The sequence below is a fragment of the Sphaeramia orbicularis genome, chromosome 14 (genome assembly GCF_902148855.1).
Source record: "Sphaeramia orbicularis chromosome 14, fSphaOr1.1, whole genome shotgun sequence".
NCBI classification, from domain to species: domain Eukaryota; kingdom Metazoa; phylum Chordata; class Actinopteri; order Kurtiformes; family Apogonidae; genus Sphaeramia; species Sphaeramia orbicularis.
In genome coordinates, this window is record NC_043970.1 from 13,450,440 (window position 1) to 13,473,834 (window position 23,395).

The following is a 23,395-nucleotide window of genomic DNA, read 5'->3' on the forward strand; positions in this document are numbered from 1 at the left end:
TATTCCAGCTCCCAAATAGAAGTTGCTCAATATCTAACCTTTTCTTAACTGATTTATCACCATTTATTCTAATATTATCCTCTGTATTTTGCATTTTATCTGGGTAGATCATTTATTTTCCTATTGTTAATTAATTGATCATGTAGATTTTCATAAAAGCTCAGATTACAGTTGATGGTTTTTATGTCAGAAATGGACAAAACAGTAGAAAAAGTGATTTTTTCAGTCAAATTTATCATTAACTGAACATAAACCCAGTGTCACCATCCACTGTCATTAATCCAACTCCATGGGTTTTACTAGTGAATCAGTGTTGTAGAAGATGACGGTGTTTCCACGCTCGCTACGGAGCGTCTGATATTGATATTTTTCTATATTTAATTTACTGATCATGTAGATGTTCATAAAATCTCAGAGTAAATTCAAAGGTTATTATATCAAAAACAGACAAAATGGATGATAAAGTGACTTTTTCAGTCAAATCTGTCATTAACTGAACATAAACCAAGTGTGTCCATCCACTGTCGTTGATCAAACTCTATGGGTTTTACTGGTGAATCAATGTTGTAGAAGACGACGGTGTTTCCACGGTAACTACGGAGCCTCTGAACGTCCAAATGGGTCATATCTGATGACCATGAAAAGATGAAAAACTGTATTTTACATCAGTTATTTACATGTATTGATCGGATTAGAGGATCAACAGATATTTAACAGTTTAGATCAGTAGATGGTTTTGGTCGGTGATAGATGTTTGGGTCGTTATTGGTTAAAAAGAGTATATTTGACCTTTCCCTCTCATCAGTAATGACACCACTGACACACTCCTTAAACCAGAAATCAGAAAGAAAATAGGATTTAAGGTGGCCTCGCTCAGTTTTTCTGAGTTTGTTTACATCCTGCATTGTGTTAAAAGATGTGCGTGACAGATGTCTCCGATTATACAAAGCTCTTCTTTGTTTCTCCCCGTCCAGATGCTTATCCCATCAGTGAGATCGTGTACACGTGGAAGAAAGGCCCGCTCTCCTCTGTTGAGGTGCCGCAGGAGTCGTCCAGCCTGCTACAGTACGACCTCATTGGTCAGACCGTGTCAAGCGAAAGGTTGAAGTCTAACACAGGTGAGAGATTTCTTTTAGCTTCTGCAGAACTTTAAAGAATGTATCCCATTTAACCCTCACAGTGGAGTGGCTTTTACAGTCTGTAGCTCTGAGCTGCATGACCAAGTATGTCTGTCAGTTATTTTAATATACAATATACAACCCCGGCAAGTGTCAGGAAATGAACCGTCTGAAAAGAGTGCAAATGTTTATATGTAGTGCAGAGGGCAAAAAGGCTTCAAAATAAACAAGAAAAAAGAACTACGGTTGTGGCTGTTATTGCCAATTTTAGGCTGGGCTGTGACAAAAAAAAAAAAAAAAAAAAAGAAGAATTTTATGAGCATACAAAAGGTTTTTCTTCAGTAAATGAGTCTTACAAAAAATGAACTTGTCAAAGATCTAATTCAATTTTAAGAAAACATGTTGATTTTGTATTCTAGCCACAGCTTAATTCCATTAATTAAGGTTTTGTTTTCTGAAAAATCAGGAAAATCTTGATAATTTGTCCGGAGTCCTCTCCTAAAATATAACCTGTTTGCTAATTTTTAAACTACGGATGTGTTTTTCCTGTTATATTAGGTGTATAGGTTTTGTTTAATTTCATTTTCAGTTCATGTAGCGAGAAAACAATTGAGTTGTAAATCATCCCTAACACCAAAAAAAAAAAAAAAAAAAAAAAGATTTCATCAAGATGTAATTTTCTGGCTGTAATCCCTATTTTTGAGCTAGATTTATCCAGTAACCTCCTAAAACAGCAGTTCACAGTTTGTAGATGGAATAATAACAGCTTTTTTGTAACTTTAAGTGCAATTATAGTCTTTCAGTGGTGAGACTTTTATCGTAATTATAAGAAAAAAAATATTACATACCCCATTGACAAATTCTCTGCTTAGTACAGTTTCATATGTAATTAAGGATGAGCACAAATGTCTCATAATGCAATTAGTCCCAATAGTAAGCAGAGGGGACATCTTTTGTAAAAGTTGGCAAATTTTTATTTGGGTTGGGGTAGGAGGAGATTTATTTCCTTCTTCTTTCTGTTTTACTGAGATGTGGAACTAATATTTATGCTATCCTTGGTTGGTCAGTTGTGTTTTATTTATTAACTCTTATCATTATGGTTTAGTCTCCACCTAAATAGGATAAATCTATATGTTACCAATAGGATCACAACTAATTGATTTCCCAACATTGTAGATTTTTTGGATATTTGCTATTTGTCTTAGTCTTTTTTGGTCCAATAAGAGGATTTGACTTCTTTCTCAGACATTTTTTATGGTGTTAAAAAAAAAACAACCAAAAATCATCCTCATTATCTTCATTTTCATAATAGAATAAAGACTAAAGGTTTCTGATTTTACAGTCCTGAATTATTACATTTTCACAAGTATAAACACAACTATTTAGATTCTTCTCTTCCTCTTTCAGGTGAATATGTCATCATGACTGTCCACTTCCACCTTCAGAGGAAAATGGGCTTCTTCCTCATCCAAACCTACATCCCCTGTATCATGACCGTCATTCTGGCCCAAGTCTCCTTCTGGATCAATAAGGAATCCGTTCCAGCGCGGACTGTGTTTGGTGAGAACGCTTTCCTGTCTTTTGAGATCTGGCTGCTTGTTTTGAGGTTATTTTCAAAACCCATAAAGTAGGACAGTGATTACATGAAAATGAAAGGGCTGTGTTTGTTTTTGGAAAGGACTCATTTGGAATTTTTCAAGAGCGTTCTTATTTTTGGCTGCCAAATAAATAAAAGAAAGGTTGTAGTTAGTGAGTGAGTTATAGAACTTTATAAAACTTATAAATTTACTAGTTTAATAATGCTACCAACACAGTGCCTCTGGTTAATACTGTATGTTATAATACTTAAAGAAGTTTATATCAAGTTTGTTTTTTTTTTTCTTCTTAGTAAGTTTGCAGTGCTTCAAGCTCCTCGGAATTTTCTTATCCAAAACTCCTATAAGTATGCTGTGTATTTATTGACTCACCACCCACTGTTTGACCCTGGTGTGAGACTAACTGTGTAAACTTTAAGCAAGCATACTTCCCTCTGTTTAATACACTGTGATTGGTATCAATTGCACCGAGCATTCCGAAAAATACAACCCTCTCCGGATAGAACAAAGCTAGAAACAGTCATCACAGCAGGCTTTAACCTTTCTTCATTATCTCCATTCCTCCTCCACGGTGGTGGAGCTGAATTAATTGGGAATAAATATCCCTTTTTGAAATTGGTCATGCAAAGGGCCAAGAGGAGGAGGATGTTTACTTGGCCAGCTTCCGAGCATTCACAGGTTCCGCTTGCTCACATTACATTACGCTACAGTTGCCACCGAGCTCTAGCCTCGGGAGCAGAGAGGATGAGAGACGCTGAAAGAGAGGGAAAGACGGACAGAGAAGAGGAAGAAAGACTGAAAGAGACAAAAAGAGATGAAGCAGAGAAGGAAAAAAAAAGAAGAGTGCATGCATAGAGAGAGAGAGAGACGTCCCTATCCTTTTTAGATGCGACACATTTTCCTTCCCCTTATGTTCCATTTAAACACTACTGGACTTTGTAGATTATACTTCTATGGTCTGCACTCGTCTTAGAAGCACGCCAGCACTCATCAAAACACTCCTGCCACACTTTTTTTTATTTTTTTTTAGAAAATAGATCCCAATCATTAGAGATAGTCTGAATGCTAAGGCCCCATGCAGAAAAGCACATCTGTGGCAACTCATTAACCTCGCTCTCCCTGCTGTTTTCATTTCACTCAATATTGGGTTTTTGGGATAAAAAACTGAATGCTCTTTGGATTGGCTGGTAAAGAGGAGCTCTGGGCACCCTCGGTAGGTTTAGAAGCAGTAAAATAGCACCACATATTGGATTCTTCTTCTTTTTTTTTTTTTCTTTTACTGGTTATATTGCAAGTTTTGGAATTTTTTAAGTACCCTTTGCTTACGATTTCTTTAAGTGCTCAGAGGAATGATTGTTGTGTGAAGGATGTTGTGATGTAGTGGCAAAAAGCAACTACTTTGGTGTGGTTTGGTAGATGGAGGTTGTACTTGTGAGATGTAAGAGAAGAGAAGAGAAGAGAAGAGAAGAGAAGAGAAGAGAAGAGAAGAGAAGAGAAGAGAAGAGAAGAGGTTTTACTCCATAGAAGTACTCCACCCTGACAGTACATTAAGCTATAGTTATGTTGCTGCATTGTCAACAACCTCTCTAAAAGCTGAAAGTCCCTTGAGCACAAGTCTCACCGACTTAATTGAGTGTGGCCTAATTTGTACCTTGCTTTTTTCCTATAAAAGCACATAAATGCCCCGAGCACTTCATTTCTATCCTGTCTTTATACTTCACCCCCCACCACCACCACCGCCACCACTACCTTCTCCTCCTCGCCCTCCCTCCCTCCCTCCCGCACTTTCTCTTTCTTTCTTTTTTCCTTCCCCTTCCTTTGCTTCTCCATCTTACCCTCGACAGCCTTTCTTTTGAGGTCCCTCCTCCCCTTGGCAACCGTTTAACTTGTTCTGGAGTTTAAGGCAGCCAACGCCGCTTGGGCTATTTCAGGAGGTTGTAGTTGAAAGTTGTTAGTTTTAGAGGTATGCGGAAAATCGGACATTATAAGGCACATTAAGTCCTCCATAAGTTCCTGAGCCGCTAATGAAATCTGCTACTACAGTGCACATTTGGTAAAAGCAGTGCTCAATGGCCCCTGTTTCCCTGCTTGCTTTAGCTTGATGAAAGTGAATTAGATATCTGCTTTGTTAATGGGCCATTAAGAGGGATGTTCATTGTCAGCATCTTTATCTGACTTAATAAGGTTGAAATTAGTAAAGGACAGAGAAAATCCTTTGCCAGTGATGCAGAAGCTTCTCTCTTGTGGCAAATTTGTGATTTATGTTTGCTGTTTGCTATGTTTACGACACAAAAAGTGCTGCCCATGTGCACTCGTCATAGAAGTTTTGCTTCAACACTGTCAAACTGTCCGCTGAACAGGATCACAGTGGATTTCTTAGTAGTTTTTGTACTTTGAGTTTGTGTCAAAAGGAAAATCTTGGAAATTTTTGCCTTAAACTGTGTATATGATTTGAAAAAGGTGCATATTTTAGGGTTAAAACACACGTAAAAGATAAAACTTATAATAATAATGCTGTTATCCTCTTTTTTTTACACCCACCTCTCCCATTAATAATGCATATTAAAAGATAAACAACTACTAGCACATGCTTCGATGTCTATGTCTGGCCATCAGAATGTTTACACATACATGGTTTCTTTCATGGGCGTGCCAATGCGGGGGCACGGGTTAGTCTGCTTATGGACAGATTAGCATACCCTGAAGTGACTTTCTGGCAAAACCTTACAGAGCTGAAATGCCACATGGCCTGACATTCCAGATATATGCTGTCACACAGAGGGCCTGCTGTAAATCTTGGACATTTGGTTTTTAGAAAATTAAAAGGTGTCTTTGCACTGATAGAAATATGTTGACAGAAAAAAATAAACACTTAGATCACTTAATCATAGTAGTGACAGCTTTCCAACATTGGTGTTACTATGTTAAATCATACCCATGCTAGGAGCTCCCTATCAGCTTGGAGACATTTTGATCTAATAAATGCCTAACTGCTTCCATTTTGGCAATTCTCCGCTGAAAACAGACATTATTTGCCAGATGGTATAATTTTGGAGAGTTAAAGTAGTAATTTCCACAGACTTACTGGAGTTTTCTTTGCCATTAAAATTGTAAAAGTGCTATAATCTGTTCATGCGATTGAATCAAGCTAGATGTAATGTTCACTTTCTTTCATAATCAAATCTCATTATTGTAACTCATGCATATTCCCAGGCTCTGAGTCATAAGATGGTGGCAAACAAAAATAATTACACAAATACAGAACGACCTAATTCACTTCATGAATTTGTCTTGGTAAAGCATTTTGACATGCATTTATTTTTTACATTCGTTTAAATGGAAGAGCATGTCATGTTGGTTTGTATGTGCTAAAAAGATACACAGAGAATTATATTGTGAATATTAATGTTCTCACTGCACAAAAGTTCACCAAAGAAAACAGTGCTGGACTGATTCATGTAACATAACCTTTCCACAGAATTAACCATTCCATCTCCTTGTTCCTTTGTGTAGGTATCACCACCGTCCTGACTATGACCACGCTCAGCATCAGCGCCCGCCACTCCTTGCCTAAAGTCTCCTATGCCACAGCCATGGATTGGTTCATCGCTGTGTGTTTTGCATTTGTCTTCTCTGCCCTCATTGAGTTTGCGGCCGTCAACTACTTCTCCACTCTACAAGCCAACCGGGAGCTCCGGAAGGCAGCGGCCATGAAGGTGGCGGCTCAGGAGGCGGCGGCTGCAGCTGCAGCTCCTGCTGCAGCCACAGGGAATGATGGGGAACTTTCCTCTGTAAGTCAACCCCACCGTTTTTCATTTTCTTTAATTATGGATATACGGGTCCTTAGTAAGTGTTAAAATGTCTGAATTGAATTGTTCTGGAGTTTCAGCTGACTTTCAGTCACAGGTCGTCACATACTGCTGCTAGGTCAAGCCCTAGGCGTCTGTTTGTGCATCATAACAGATAGAATCCGATGTATGTCTTTAGATGTCAGAAATGATTGACATGAGCCAAATGGCATTGTTAACAGACAAAAACTCAACAGGAGGTGATGGGAGTAGTTAGTGCAGAACATTGCAGAAGTTTGTGGACGTTTACAAACTTAGGGTTTGCATGTTGTTTCTTGGTGTTTGTTTTTTGTGTTTTCTCTCTTTGACTTTCCTATTTTAGTTGTTGACGCAACATAGCAATGTAAGCCAAGGTTAAAGGTAACAAGTGGTGCCAGGCACAATAAACCCTGCCCCTCGCACATATTTAACCCATTATAAGTAAATGGGAAGATTTTAAAAATTCATAACAAATTTTAACTTTGACCTACTGTTCCCAAAATGTAATGAGATCCATTGTGGGTCCCTGGCAATCTATAAAGTTAATTTGGTATGAATTCAACTAATAGTTTTGCTACTGCAGACATGTGAAATTCCTCCCATTATAAGTAAATGAGGGGGAAAAAAAAAATTAAAAATTCATAAAAAATTTTAACTTTTACCTACTTTTCCCAAAATGTATTGACATCTATTCTGGATCACTGGCAATCTATAAACCAAATCTGGTATGAATTCAACCAAACGTTTTGCTGCTAGAGTGTTAACAAAAAAACAAACAAACCAAACCAAAAAACAATACCCCTTAGATCCCCTTCGGGGGGCGGGGTAATTAGAATGTAAAGGAATTTCAGACCTTAATATGTATTTAAATGCCTTTTTTGACAGGCCTAAAAATGTATTAGATGAAGTAAGCATTTGTTGATTGACGTGCATTACCTTGACACAGTGGTGCCGCGGTTAACACTGTTGTCTCACAGCAAGAAGGTGTTTAATTCCCAGTTGGACAAGGTCCTCTCTGTGTGGGGTTTGCATGTTGTCCCTGTGCTGAGCTCTGCTTTCCAAAGCATGTATGCTAGGTTAATTCTCCCGTAAGTGCCACAGACTTTGAGGGACATTAACAGTGAACTTGACTTTATTTCTACCTGTTAAATGTGTTTTTTGGGGAAAGAGCAATATGTACTGATGATGCTGTAACAAAACTATGAAATAGAAAATAGCATGATCTCCATAAGCATTTTTTCAAACTGTGGAGCTTGATTACAATTTATCAAACTATTCCTAGTTGCGATGTGGTGTGTGGGCAAACAAACAAGTTAATGTTGATGTTACTTAGAAAGTTTGACAAAATCTGACTCAAGAGCAGCAAATACAAAATACATTCATTTACTTTGCATTTACTTTTGGAACTGTCATTTGCCTCCACATTCGTTTACAATGGTTTAGTCTTAAATTGTCTTTAGAATGGTTTTAAAGTGATCTTGTAAAGTCTTAATTTGAACTTGATGGAAAAACCTGCAAAAACCCTGTATTTATTTAGTTGTTTTAATATTTCCCATAAATTATCAGTGAAGATTGTGAAGCTTTGAACCTTGTGTTGTATTTGCTTTGTTGTCATTCATACTGCTCAGTGAGTGGACTATTTCAGATCCTGTTAAGTTGGAGTTATTTATTTATTTATTTATTTTGAGGAATAGAGGAAATTTGGCAGTCTAGTTACCAGCATGCTTTGCGTGACATTGCCACTAAGTACCAGTTAGCTTCAGGCTACACTTCAGCCCCTTTCGCTTAAATTGGTTTACATTTTGATGATCCTTCACCATGAACAAAACAGCTGTTCTTGTTTGTACCACTGCACTAGTTATGCACTCCAACCATACACATGTGACTTCTAAGTTTTCCAGTTTGAGATTCTCGCCTGTGTGTACCATCTGGGTGTGAACCGTCACCCATAATAGACAGGATACCGATACTGAGTGCTATCCTTGGTACTTCACACTGTCCCTATCACTGTCGTCTCACTTTACATCTACATCTGTCTCACATAGATCATACTTCGCACTTTATTTTCTGCTTTGATTGGCTCAGTTTCAGTCTCTCTCTCTCTCGGAGCCTGTTTCCATTTCTCTTCCTTTATTTTTCACATCTTTCTCTTTGCTTTTGTTCAGCTGCTCGCTTATTTCATCACACATACTTGGTGTCTGATGTAAACAACAAACAGTCCATACTGTCTCTGGTTAATCCTACTGAACATAATATTCGAATCTCTCATTTCATACCTCTATAACAACATATACAGTGAAATGAATTCATCTTTAGCTTTATTCCTTATTTTTTCTGAATATTCTCAGCCCCCTGCTGACTGTCTTTTTATTTGCTTTTCTCTGTTTTGAATGTGTTGTTCACATACTGAAACATCACTGTCTCTATTTTAGCCTCCTGACAGTCCCACACACACAAATACACACACATACACACAAACAACACATAATCTGCAGCTCATTCACATATGCACATGCGCATATACAGAGCCGTGCATGCAACTGCTTAATCTATAGCAAATTACACTTCTTCTACTTCCATTCAATGCATCCATTACTTCATAGATTGCCTCATCCATCCTTCGATCTGCAGGATGGAGTATCTCTCTCATCCATCCATCCATCTACCCATCCCTCTCTCCTGGTCCTCTATTCTGCCCTGTAACTGTGTGATAACCAGAGTGTGACATGAAGAGACAGCCAGTGGCTCTGTGAACGATGTTGCTGCAGATTATGTAAGAGCCATAGATTAAGGGAATATCCAGCAGATCACTGCAGGCACACAAGAAGGAGGCCAGCCACCACACTGAAGCAAAGTCAGACCCCAAGAAGGCTGACCCATCCAGTCGGTTAGCGTGGAGCAAGATGGAGAGGTGGATTGGAGGAGGGGGTGGGGGGTGGGCGCTGTGGTTTGTTATTGTGTGTATGCATGAGAGATAGTTATACTGAGGGAGAGATGGAGTGGGAGGGATGGATGCATCATAGAAAATGACTGCTTTCACCAAATATGTAGGAGGGAAGACTCTTCATTACACAGAGAAATAGAGGGGAAAAAAAAAAACAAAAAAAAAACACAACAATGGTGTACTGCTGGGAATAGAAATAGCCATCTGCCAGTCACGATTTAAAACACTGTGACCTGTAATGACTGCACGTTATTAAAGCCACAGCAGGAGTGGAAACCTCACAACAACATACTGCAGGAGGCACGGCCCTCTTACTCGGTGAAAATACAACTGTAAACATAAAGAGGAAGGGGGGGCATCGGTGTGTGTAAAGGGTGCCGTATGCATTGTCAGTGAGTAGGTGGTGCAGTCCACAGTGCAGGAAATTAGCAGAAAATAAAACATTTGTAGGAGGAAAAAGAACACAAAGAGAAAGAGAGAATGGACCTTTTATTGATGGGCCTGGAGCCACAGGTGTCGGCAGTCAACAAGACAGCTCGTATTTTCAGGCATTTTGTCCCAGAGTCAGGATAATTAGACCAAATGTGTGTCGATTTTCAAGTACAGACAAAGTAAAGGGCCAACATTTTGTCCTGTACTTAAAAGGACGTGGTGGGATTTTCTCATCGCAGACTTAAGATCATGTGTGTGCCGTCAAAGTTAAGAATATAGCCTCTAAGAAGGCTGTTTCTCTGAATAGTGGTGAACTTGAATTTTTTTACATCACAGCATTTCCACCAATAAACCATACTGAATGTGATATTTTTTTTTTTTTTTTAATTTAGAAACCTGGGAATTTTTTTTTTTTTTTTTGGGTAGGTTTGCTGTCATTTCCAGTTACCATCACATCTGGTCTTTTTTATCTGTATTCTTTTTGTTCTCTAAATGATTGCATTATGCTTATGCTCATAAGCAACCTCAGTAAACAGTTTCCTCACATATACTGAGTCTTACAGAAAAAACAAAAAAAATTACAGGAGGTTGATTCGTGTTAAACTTAAATTATGCAGCATCAAACTTTAAAACTATCTTAAAATTGAGAATGACTTAAATGTAACCATCTTGAATCATCTTTTTTTATTTATTTATTTTTTATGAAGGTTTTTTATGAAGTTAAAGGTTTTTATTTCTCAATTAAAATGTGGTCACTTCAGAAGGTTTGCAATGGTTGCATTTTTAGCTTTCTGGCCCACAGGCCGTAAGCAATTGTTTTCATGCGGTGTCCGTTGTCGTTGTCTGTCGTCGTTTGTCGTCTGTTACAAAACTTTCAATCGTCTTCTTCTCCAAAACTACAATTCCGATTGACTTCAAACTTGGTATACAGCTTCTTTATGATGATGTCAACAAAAGTTAGTGAAATTATTTGGATCCGGATCTGATTCTGGATTTGGTGCGACTTTGAAAAATTTCCCCATTATAAGAGATAGGAAGTGGATCGATGCAATAACTCAGTAAATATAAATGACATCAAGTGTAAATTTCTACAGTCCAGCCCTGATGGGGAGATGATCAAAACATAATGGCCACAGGCTGATCAGGATGTTCTTCTGGATCTGGGAACTTATGGAAAATTTAACATAGGCTCCTATAGGGAAAAACATTTCTATTGTCTTCTCCAAAACTACAGTTCTGATTGACTTCAAACTTGGTATACAGCTTCTGTATGATGATGTCAACACAAGGATCTGGATCCAGATCTGATTCTGGATTCGATGCGACTTTGAAAAATTTCCCCATTATAACAGATAGGAAGTGGATTGATCCAATAAATCAGTAAGTATCAATGATATCAAGTTGGAATTTGAATTTTTTACAGATCTGATTGGAATATGACCAAAACATGGGCTATTTCTGTAATATAATAAATACACAGAACTGGGTGATAATAAATGACATCTGGATACATTTCCCAAAGCTTTTAATTTGGCCGGTAAGCTACAGGGCCATTGGTCCTATTTTTTTAGATGGAATGAGCAAAATAATTTGCATCTTATATGTAAGTTCAGAAACAGACTTAAATCCCCTATTATTTGGCCAGACTGCTCTATTAATTCTGCCAAGTGATGTTTCTCAAAAGGAAATTAGGAATATTAGGCTAACAAGCTAACTTTTTAGTTAGTTAGAAAACAGTGTAAAGAATACAGATGAGCAAGATGTCAATTGTTGCTCCAGGTCCTGGTGCCATGCAAATTTTTAATTTTAGTTTTAATTTAGGTGAAAAAGAATCTCCATAACAGAAATCTATTCATAATAATGTTAGAGCTGTGCTTCATTTAAGTCTAATATTGATCCAAGATGAAATTAATATTGCTAAGAACAACCCAGTCTATGACTGATTTATATCTAAATGTTATGGTCTGATGTTGTAAGAATATATTTTGATTCACAAATATACAGGGTGGGGAAGCAAAATTTACAATATTTTGAGGCAGGGATTGAAAGACAGTGTATGACCAATTAGTTTATTGAAAGTCATGAGAATTTATTTGCCACAAGAAAATGTACATAATAGAAAATGTTTTTATTCTATGTGTCCTCCTTCTTTCTCAATAACTGCCTTCACACACTTCCTGAAACTTGCGCAAGTGTTCCTCAAATATTCGGGTGACAACTTCTCCCATTCTTCTTTAATAGTATCTTTAAGAAAGTCGACATTGCTGTGTGATGTTCTATTGGTAGCATGCTCTAAAACGCTCCAAATAGCAGAATCCAGAGGGTTTAGATCTGGGCTAGAAGGCGGCCATAAACATGATTCTCAAAAATTGCTAAAGTTGGATTTGTTGCTGTTGTCAACAAGTGTTTTGGTGTTCTTGTGTAAGATTTTAACTTCAAATCATATTTTACTGCATTTCTAACGGTCTTGTTGTCTACCTCAAGTTCAATTGCCATTTTTCTCATGGATTTGGTTGGATCCTTTAGGATTTTGGATTTGAGAGCTTTAATAAAAGCTTTGGTACGTTTTTTTGTTGCTTCCTCCACTTCCAGACTTTCTCGTAATAGTTTTGCTCATAGTCATTCTCTTCTTTCCATTATAAACAGTCTTTATGGACACTCCAACTATTTTTGAAATCTCCTTTGGTGTGACGAGTGCATTCAGCAAATCACACACTCTTTTATGTTTGCTTTCCTGATTACTCATATGGGCAAAAGTTTCTGAAAAGGTATGGATAATAGTGTTAGGTATGATTATGACATCAACATATATTTGGTTTCAAAACAATTGATGTAGTGCCTGCTGAGAAAAAACAACTAAATGTTCATTGTAAATTTTGCTTCCTCACCCTGTATATATTTTTAAATAAACATTTTAATATAATTCAACTCTACAAGTGAAAATAAGAGCAGAAACAAAAACTGTACATTTTCAAATTAATGCATGTAAATATTATTCTCTAAACCTAAAAAAATATATAGTTACATGATGACTGAAAACTCCAGTTTTTCTGTTTGCTCTAGATGCAGAACTATAAAAGGTACATTTACATAAAACATATACATCGACATACCAACCCTCTAATATGACCCATTAAAGCATGTACACCCACAGAGCCCTACAGACATAAACCCCTCCAAACAATTACTGCCATGGCAGACGTACAGACATACTGCCAGGGCGCAGTTTCTTTCACCTTATCTCACACCCACCTACACATTCAGCACCATCACAGAGACATAAGCATATGAACATGTGGCTCTTGATCACCTCCACCCACCCACCCGTCCATCCATCCATCCATCCATCCATCCATCCATCCATCCATCCATCCATCCATCCTCCTTGTGTCAAAGTGGGTCTGTTCAAATCTAGATCAGTGGATAAAGACAAGAGAAGCTGACCCCTCTGGGATGTCACTAGGAAGACGCCAAGCAAGCCTTTTGTCACTGTCAAAAATAGCTTATGTATCACATCAGCTGCATGTACAGCACGTACAGTACAGCACACACACACACACACACACGCACACAAATACAGACCATGCAGGACACTGCACTTGCTAAGTGGTTTATGTTTTAGTTCCAAAGGAAACTGGATTTGCTGTTATGATCATATGTCAATTCCTATTTCTCCACAGTTTAATTGTATTTATTTATTCATTTGTGGTTTAAAAGATGTAACAAGATGAAAAGGACATAAAAGACGTACAAAACAGAAGATGTACCTAGACTGGCTCACACTAGTAGTCTCTTACTTGCCTTTTCTTGTTCATTTTCTGATTGATGAATGCGATCGGAGTTTTTATTTAACAAGAAAAATCCACTATAATAACAAAATATAGAACATTATCTGAATAAGTGAATATCTAGTTGTAACACAGAAGTATGCATAAAATAAGATATTATTGTAATTCATTTATTATCATGATGAGAAGATATTATCACATTTATTGATCATTGTATTTGTAGTAAATATTTAAGGTGCATATAAATATTATAGTTATTTTAAAAATGGTTGATTATGCAAAACTGATTGTGTGTGAGGTTACGCAAAAAAGTATATGTGAATGTAATAATTTGTATGGATGTTTTGTGTTATTGTAAAAATATAAAGAAAAAAAAGGGTGTTAAAGCAAAGGAAGCGGATTTAATTTAATTATTAGTTTGTAAAAAGGGGTGGGAGTCTATAAGTTCCACTTCTTCCCACTCCTTTTCAAGCACAGAAAAATTTTGTTCGACCATATTGTATGGTTCTTTGTTATCTGGTGATTCTATGTCCTCGAAATAAAACTACACTACTACTACTACTACTACTACTACTACTACTAAGACCAGGTTGGTATAAAATGCGTTCATATGTGGCTTTATATTGTGCATGATAAGCACTTGCCAAACATGTATCGTGACATGAAATTATGCCACAATAATTATCAATAGATGCCTTTTAAAGCCACAGCCAACTATTCCTCCCCTCTAAAGTCATTGAGGGGGGAATCTTAAAAAAAAAGAAAAAAAAATCACAAAGTTATTGATTTATAAAGTATGATAGTGTGGATTTTTAGGGAAATAAGGTGATTATTTTTGAGATATTTTGCCACTTTTTCAGAGGATGCTAAGAAATACAATAAATGTAAATTTGAAAAAGCTCCGTTTGGTTGGATTTAGCCACGGGGTATGTACATTTCTGACTTCAACTGTAATTCTGATTTATTGCATCCAGTTCATACATTTTTCATAAAATCCTATCTGGTTTTAATGCTCATCTCTGTCAATAATGAAAAACTAGTCTGTAAGAGCACATAGGGGGAATTTAGTGATTTGTATATTCACTGATCAGGTGGAAGATGCTTCTTTTTTTCACTTTATGCAATAGTTTAGGGACATAACAAAATTTAACACACCAGTCAGAGTAAATTTTGAATGTCAGATATTTGATACAACACTGTCTTTATGGTGTGGTTTTACACTTAAGCTTATACTTAAGTTGAGGGTGTGTTAAGTTTTGTTGGGTTTATCTCCAAATATGAAACTGTCTGTGAACCTAATCTAGTCTCATTTTGAGACAAATCAGCCTGGATTTTTTTGGAAGGTTTCCTCTTGCCAGAGGATTGTAACAGTTTTTCAACCTGCAGAGGAGCATGTAATCCTGAAGCCTCATAAATCCAGCCTAAATCTCACAAGTTTTCGCTACAAGATTGGAGACTCAAAGGACATCAACTGCTGTAATGGTTCAAGCCTGGCAGAAACATTTCAACACATGAACCAGAGGGAGATATTTTCTGAAGTCTTAACATCCTCCCGGTGACCTGTGATCCATTTTATGATTTGGGTCAGGGTTACATTTTAGTTATGTCAATCTGGTGTATATACAGGGGTTGGACAAAATAATGGAAACACCTTAAAAAATCAACAAAATATAATTTAATATGCTGTAGGTCTGCCTTTTGCGGCAATTACAGCCTCAATTCTCCGAGGTATTGATTCATACAACTTGTGAATTGTTTCCAAAGGAATTTTAAGCCATTCTTCAGTTAGAATACCCTCCAACTCTTTTAGAGACGATGGCGGTGGAAATCGACATCTTACTTGAATCTCTAAAACTGACCATAAATGCTCAATAATGTTGAGGTCTGGGGACTGTGCCGGCCATACGAGATGCTCAACTTCATTAGAATGTTCCTCATGCCATTCTTTAACAATTCTAGCTGTATGGATTGGAGCATTATCATCTTGAGGTGAAGGTGTTTCCATTATTTTGTCCAACCCCTGTAGGTTGTGCTCCATTTGCATTTGGGTGCTTCTATGAAACTGGGTTTATTTTGGTATCTGGCACTTTTCCGGCTTTTTAGACCCAATAATAATTTAGACATATGTATGCCGACAGGATGCATCTAATGATGACCTCAGATAAATGCAAAAAAAGTATATAATGGCTCTGAGCCATCCTGAAATTAATGAATTTTTAATAGTTAGATTAGATCTGTACAACACTATTTTATGAACGTATATTCAAAGCACGTACAGTGGATCCATTATTCATTCCCTCAGACATTCACACTGTGGTGGTGGTAAACTACATACTACATGCACAGCTGCCCTGGAGCAGGCTGGAGCAGCACTGGAGGTTAGGAGGGTGAAGTGCCCAAGGACACACCGGCACATCACTAGGACAGAGCAGGATTCGAACCGCCAACCCTTCAGTTATTGGACAACCCCCCAAAAATAGGACCAAAATTGGGACAGGAAAAGCTACCGAAGTGTCAGTGTATTTTATCTGGAAAACATGGCTGTAAATGGTCTTATATACCGCTCTAAATAAAGACACTGTGTTAAATTTGACGATTCTAGTGGTTTTTCTAATCCAGACATGCAGGTTTTTCATGAATCTCAGTCTCATTCCAGGTTTTGTGTAACCCATCGTGTCCACTCGTGTTACATGCAGAACCTGCCCAGTTAAACACATAAATCGTGAGTGATTTTGGAACAGTGGTCATTTTTTGTGAAACACCCTGCCTTGCATAATTAGTTTGATTCCCAAAATGTACCTGTGAGAGAATAAATAGATATTAGAAATAACAGTAGTAATTTTCATGTTTTTTTGTATAAAAATAATATAAAAATGTGTTTTATCTGAAAAATAGTTTCTCTTTTATCACAGTAACTATTTATTTTTAAAATAGACCCAAAGTGCTTCCAAACTTGCTTTATAACATTAGTCTACATCTGGTTTGAATTTTTAGTCCTGTTTTCAGGGACCAGTTTCACAGAAGCACCCATTTACATGTGTTACACATGTTAAGCACAGAAACTAGAAGATACTGTTTTTTAGTGAGGTCTAATACAGGGATGTCAGACTCATTTCCTTTCAGGGGCACAATTCAGCCTAATTAGATCTCAAGTGGGCCTGACCAGTAAAATAATAACAGAATAAGCTATAAATAATGACAACTCTAAATTTTTCTCTTTCTTTCAGTACCAAAAAATAACATTAAATTATGAAAATATTATAATCTATCCAAACAGAAAAGATGTCAGTAACCTGAAAAGTACAGTTTTATAAATATTATGCCTGAACTTATCATTTTTACATGTGCATTATGGATCGGATCCACAAAGGCAAAAAAACATTTAGTCACAAGCAGAATATTGTTAAAATTACACTTTGTACAACAAATTACTAATTGCACATTTCAGGTTGTTCATATTTGTTCAGGTTATTCACATTTTATTGTTAAATGATAGTTTATTAAACCGGGGACCTTTCTGTGTGGAGTTTGCATGTTCTCCTCATGTTTGTGTGGGTTCTCTCCGTGTACTCCGGCATCCTCCCACTATCCAAAGACATGCACTGATAGGTTAATTAGTCAACCTACAATTGTCCATAGGTGTGAATGGTAGAGTGATTGGTTGTTCATTTCTACATGTCAGCCCTGCGATGAACTGGTGACTCATCCAGGGTGTACCCCACCTTCACCTATAAGTAACTGAGATAGCCTCCCAGGACCCTAGTGAGGATAAAGTGGGTTCAGAAGATGGATGGATGGATGGACAGACAGACGGATTCATAATTTAATTTTATATTTTTCAAAGAGAAAAAAATGAAGTTGTCATTGTTTACAGGCATTATGTAAAATAATTTTTTCACATAAAACTACAAGAAAAATTGGGATCATTACCGCGGGATGAATTTGTGAAATGCAAAAATTACACTGAAGATATTAACAATCAATAGTGTAAAAATCATTTTATTTCAGGTAAAATGATATACAGTCCAATTAGATTTCAAGTGAGTCAGAACCAGTAAAATATTATCTTAATAACCTATAAATAATGACAACCCCAAATTTTCTCTTTGTTTTTTTGGGGTAAAAAAAGTAAAATTACATGAAAATGTTTACATTACCAAACTATACAACTTTACAAAAAATGAGAATAACCTGAACAAATGAAAATGTCGTAAGAAAAGTAAATTTAATTGTTCCAATATTCTGCCTGTTACTAAATGTTTCTTGCGATTGTAACGCACATGTGTAAATGATAAACTGAAACTGACGTATAATATTGTTAAAATTGCACTTGTTTTTTTTAAGATAATTCAAGTTGTTTGTGTTATTCAGATTTTTAAGGAAACTTTGTAGATGTAAACCTGATCATAATATAATTTCCCTTTTTTCACTGTTATTATTTTACTGGTCCGACCCACTTGAGATCAAATTGGGCTGAATGTGGAACCCCTGAACTAAAATGAGTTTGACACCTCTGCTTTTGATCATATTGGTCTATGTGGAACCTGACCTAAAACAAGTTCAATACCCTTGAAAGTTAGTATCTTCAATGTATTTTTTGCGCTTCACAAATCCATTCCATTGTCTGGATTGGAACCTTTGGCGGACTGATTTTGGCCCACGGGTCACGTGTTTGCCACCCCTGGTCTAATACATGCATAATGGCCTCAAACTTAAATACAGCTATAGTTCCATAAGAAGAGTTGAGTTAATATTCTGCAAACATATTATTTATCCTTTAGAAAATATGGGACTGAGTTAATAGTAATAACTAAAAAAAAAAAAAAAGGTAAAATATAAATAAATATAATGTGGACCAAATGAAAATTTGAATTAAAGGAACATGTAAACAATATTTCTTATCTTAAAATTCAGTTTGTAGTACATTTTTACCAAACAACATGCTAACTATGTATTTTCCAGGCTGTGTGGAACTACCTGTAGGTGGACCACAGTAGATTACCCTGGGCAAATGCCTGTTTACATTATTTATACCTCTGTGCCACTGTGGTTTTGTTTTTATTTTGTTTTGTTGTTTTTTCTTTTTTCTCTTCTTCTAAAATATGGGATTTTCTCTCTCAGTCGCCCCCTTTCATTCCAGCTGATTCCACCTACAGGCAACTCCCTGTTTCTTGACCCATTTCCCAGATGCACTGTCTCTGTACGCTGCACTGTATCTGATTTACAACTATTGGAGCGGGGAGCATGTGCTAAGATCTCACATGGTTTACTGAAAGTTGATGAGGCATAGCCATAACCATGTGTTGATATACTGTGAGCATCTTTTGTTTAATAGGTTTTCTTTATTTTCCCACAACTTCATCAATCTTCATGGGATATTTTGATTAAAATCACATCAAATCAAAAACAAAGCGCCATTGATTTCCATTGTTGCGCCTAATTAGAGTGGGACTCATTGTTATTCTAGACTTGCACTGCGCGCGCATCGTCACATGCATTAATAAACTCACAGCTGTGCAAATATGACAGTATTTTGTTTTATTATTTATTTCTGAGATTTAGTATTTTAGCTTATGAGGATTTCATGACTGTGGGTACAACACCAGTTTCATTATTAATATCCACATATTACATCATTTAGTATTCCCTTTTATGTGAATTTCCTCTTACACTTTCTATATTCCTTCTTTTTGCCTCTTTAAGGTGGATGCGAGTAGCGTGCTGAAGAAAAGGATGAACTCCGCCCCGCTGTTTGACCGCCCTGCGAAAACATTTCCCAACCCACCCGTCAATGCTCAAGCCTTCCTGCAGCAGGGGTCGGCGGTACCAGCTAACAACGTTCTGACTGGCACCAGCATCATCGACAAATACTCCCGCATTCTCTTCCCTCTTTCATTTGGAGCCTTCAACCTGGTCTACTGGATCGTCTATCTCACCAAGGACACCATGGAGATGTCCAGGTGAACAGATGGTGTGCTTTTTACAAGTGGTGCCAGCATTTGTAGTGTAAGGTTGTGTTCTCGCAAAAAAAAAAAAAAAGTGTTGGTGGGAATAGTTTTGTGGCACTGAAGGTGATTAATTTGATTCAGTCTTTCCCCATCTCAAAAAGACTACAACAAAAAGGCAAACTTTTGTTCTTGTTCTTGTGTGCACATAAAATGACTGAAGTCCTCCAACGTAAACAAATTGAATGCAGCCAAAAGTGAGTTCCAGAAATTTGTCAGATCTTTACATTTGCTGAAGTAGAAAAGAGCGCAAACCTCCACCAAGGCAGACCACCCCCCCATCACCACCAAAATTTTAGCATTTGCTCCTTGTGCCAGTATCAGCATTTCCTAAAAATTTCATCCAAATCCATTCATAACTTTTTGAGTTATCTTGCCAACAGACCAACAAACAGACAAACCCCGATGAAATCACAAACTCTGCTGTCCCTTGGTGGAGGTAACAAGATACCACCCAGATTTTTATGTCTCTGTGGTATTTTACAAAGTTAAACAAAGCTGGGAGCCCATAATAAACTGGAGAAACACTCGGAGAGCGCAGACCTCTGCCAAGGCAGATCACCCCCACACACACACACACACACACACAATCATCACCAAAATCTAATCATTTGTTCCTTGTGCCAGTACCAACATTTCCTGAAAATTTCCTTAAAATCCATCCTTAACTTTTTGAGTTATCTTGCTAACAGACAAACAGACAGATAAACAAACCCCGATGAAAACATAACCTCCGCCATTACACTTGGCGAAGGTAATAATAAATCAGCTTTCAAATTTGACACTAATGCTTATGAAATGACATACACTTGTTAACGGTTGCATTCAGAAATACTTTTGATCACAAAAAGACTATAATCACGCCTTCTATGTGTTATACATAGAGGTGTTTAAATAGAAGTGTTTAACAGATAATGAGTGCACTAACAGTTCATTTAAAATGGTATGAAAGTGCTACATCTTACGTCATCCCAACACTGTGTACTTTTCACAATTATTGCACAGGATAAATGTATAGAACCTAGAGATTTATTTTTGGTCAAAACTAAGGGTGGGCAAAATGGCAAAAATATCATATCATGATATAAACAAAAAAACAAAATCAAAATCTCATTCTTTACATTGATCTTTGAAACTAATTTGCCAGTTTCTGAACAGTGCAGCCAAACAATTTCCCTATGAGAAATTTAGCCCTAAAAGAAAAAAAAAAAAAAAATTAGCCCAAAGATTCTTCCAGAACATTTGCAATTTTAATAGTTTGTGCAGTTTTGCTAACATGTGCAAAGAACATAAACATACTAAAATGTAAACAACACTTTGAGTTAAGTGCACTCTTGAACATAAAAACTAAACTGCTCTTGGTTTTTGAGGTGGCTTTCAATAAACATGAAAAGTAAAAGAAAAACAAGACAGAGCAAAATAATGAAGAAATTCCCATTTCAAATATTCCTCCAGGCGGACAGAACAGATGGCCGGTAGCATTGGTTTTTCAACTGGTAATCAGTGTATTGGGTGGTCTGGGATGGAGGAAGAAGTCCAAAATGAGAAGAAGAATCCAGACACTCCATAAAGGATCAGTGTGGAACGTACTTGCTCCTCTTCTCATAGAGTGCCTTTTCTAAATGCTTGTGTTACAGTTGTTTGCTTTTGTTTAACTCTACCTGTTTCCTCTGGATGTTGTGTCTTCAGCTGATTGAACAGGTTCATAGTGTTGACATACGCAGGGTGCAATTTGTCAAAAAAACAGAGGGGGAGATTTTTTTTTTTTTTTTCAAAGCGTGTGGGGGGGGCAGTTATACATGTGGGGGTGCAGTCCATAACTAACATAACTATTGCTGGTGTGAAACGAAACTGAAAGTGAAACTTTACATACTTTCAACGTCCAGCTCTCGGGTTCTATTCTTCTATTATACAGCGGATCTTACACAAAATGTTCACAACTTCTAACCTGTATCTACTGGACCCCCTCCACTGCTCTATGGGCCCCCCACAAATGCTGGGCATCATTAATTTGTCACGTTTACCCCCCCCCCCCCCGCCTTATCGGCGCCCCAGTGCATGGGGACGTTTGCGAATTCTGAGACTGCCGACAGTTCGGTTCAGGTGAACGTTAGTGACAGTAATGTAGGATATAGGTGGAAGAAAACTGTCACAACCTGCCTGTTATTTCCGTTGTTTGGTTGTCCCCCCCGAGGATGAAATTCATTGAGCAGAAATAGGGATGTAAAAACCAGAGGGGGGGGGGTTGATCTCCCTATCACCCCCCCAACAAATCGCACCCTGGACATTCGTTATTCTAAGAGTAATGCGACAGACCTGTATGTGGAGGACATGGAAGACTCACCTCATCATTTCCCAACTGCTGCCCCCCTAAAACACATTTGCAACCATGGGGTGGGGGTAGGGATGGACTTAGGCCCGGTTCAAGGGGGGGTGGCAGGGGGTGAGCAATGTCTCCTTAAACAAACATCCTACCCCCTCAAATTAAATTTTCCGGAGGTAGGGAAAAAGAAAATGAGCTGCACAACATCGGGAAACTGAAGTCTTTAGTTTCACTTTCACTTTGTACGGTCGTATGGTGTGTGTGTACCCCCCCCCGTATAAACCCCCCTGATTACACTATCTCTCTGCTTTGTCAGATCGTCCATAAATTCTAATCCTCCACAATCTAATATCGTCATATCATACACCCCTAGTCATAACTCATGAATGCATTTCAAACTTCATGTATTTGTCAGTTTGTCCCTGATGACTTCTTGTTATTGTTTTCTGTTCTAATTAGTGCTTTTAAAAAATACTGATGTATTGAAGTCCCAGGAGACCTCAGTCAAAAGCACCCAATTCAGCTATTTATTGAACTGATGTTTGTCATGGGTTGACGGGGCTGCTGGGTCATTTAGAAGGAAACGAACATAAGTCACACTAAGAAAACTTAACATTCTTGTTTTACATAATATCTTAATTAACTGTGACTTTCCTGTAATAATGTCAATAATGTCTTAACTGATTATGTTTTCACTTCACTTTTATTTAAGTAGCCCAATAACAATTCATTGTCTTAAAGGGACCCTCTGTCCTTTGACATTTAGTTTAAGTGAGGAACCCCCTCCTCCCAAAATAAACTTTTAATGAGTTTTAAAAAGTTATATATGGCCAAAAAAATCACAGACACAATATTTAGATTTCTTTTGGGTTGTGATGGAGACATTCCCCTGATCAGATCACTGAGTAGACTCTTCTCCGTCACATCCCATAGATCCTGAGTGGGGTTCAGGTCTGGACTCTGTGGTGGCCAATCCATGTGTGAAAATGATGTCTCATGCTCCGTGAACCACTCTGTCACAATCTGAGCTCAAAGAATCCTTACATTGTCACTGTACAATACGTCATCAAGGAAGAAAACCCACTGACGTTCAGACCTGGTCAGTATATTCAGGTTCAGCTGACCTCATTTTATGGACACATAACATTGTTGAACCTAGACCTGACCAACTGAACCATACCCAGGTCATAACACTGCCCCCACAGGCTTATACTGTAGGCACTAGGCATGATGGATAATCTCTGCATCTGGTGCTCTTCTCACCCTGATGCGACCATCACTCTGGAGCAGGGTCGATCTGGACTCATCAGACCACATGACCCTTTTCCATTGAAACACAGTCTGATCTTTATGCTCTCTATTA

General features: G+C 37.5%; 1 protein-coding gene across 2 annotated transcripts in view; it reads left to right on the forward strand.

Moving 5' to 3' along the window:
* Positions 1 to 23,395, forward strand: part of gabra6b (gamma-aminobutyric acid type A receptor subunit alpha6b) — a 47,291-nt gene that overhangs the window by 3,035 nt on the left and 20,861 nt on the right. For both annotated transcript variants that reach the window (XM_030154611.1, XM_030154610.1), the window contains exons 6-9: positions 975 to 1,118; positions 2,526 to 2,678; positions 6,227 to 6,504; positions 19,408 to 19,664. In XM_030154611.1, coding sequence (XP_030010471.1) covers positions 975 to 1,118; positions 2,526 to 2,678; positions 6,227 to 6,504; positions 19,408 to 19,664 — 832 coding nt within the window. The remainder of the gene's footprint in view (positions 1 to 974; positions 1,119 to 2,525; positions 2,679 to 6,226; positions 6,505 to 19,407; positions 19,665 to 23,395) is intronic.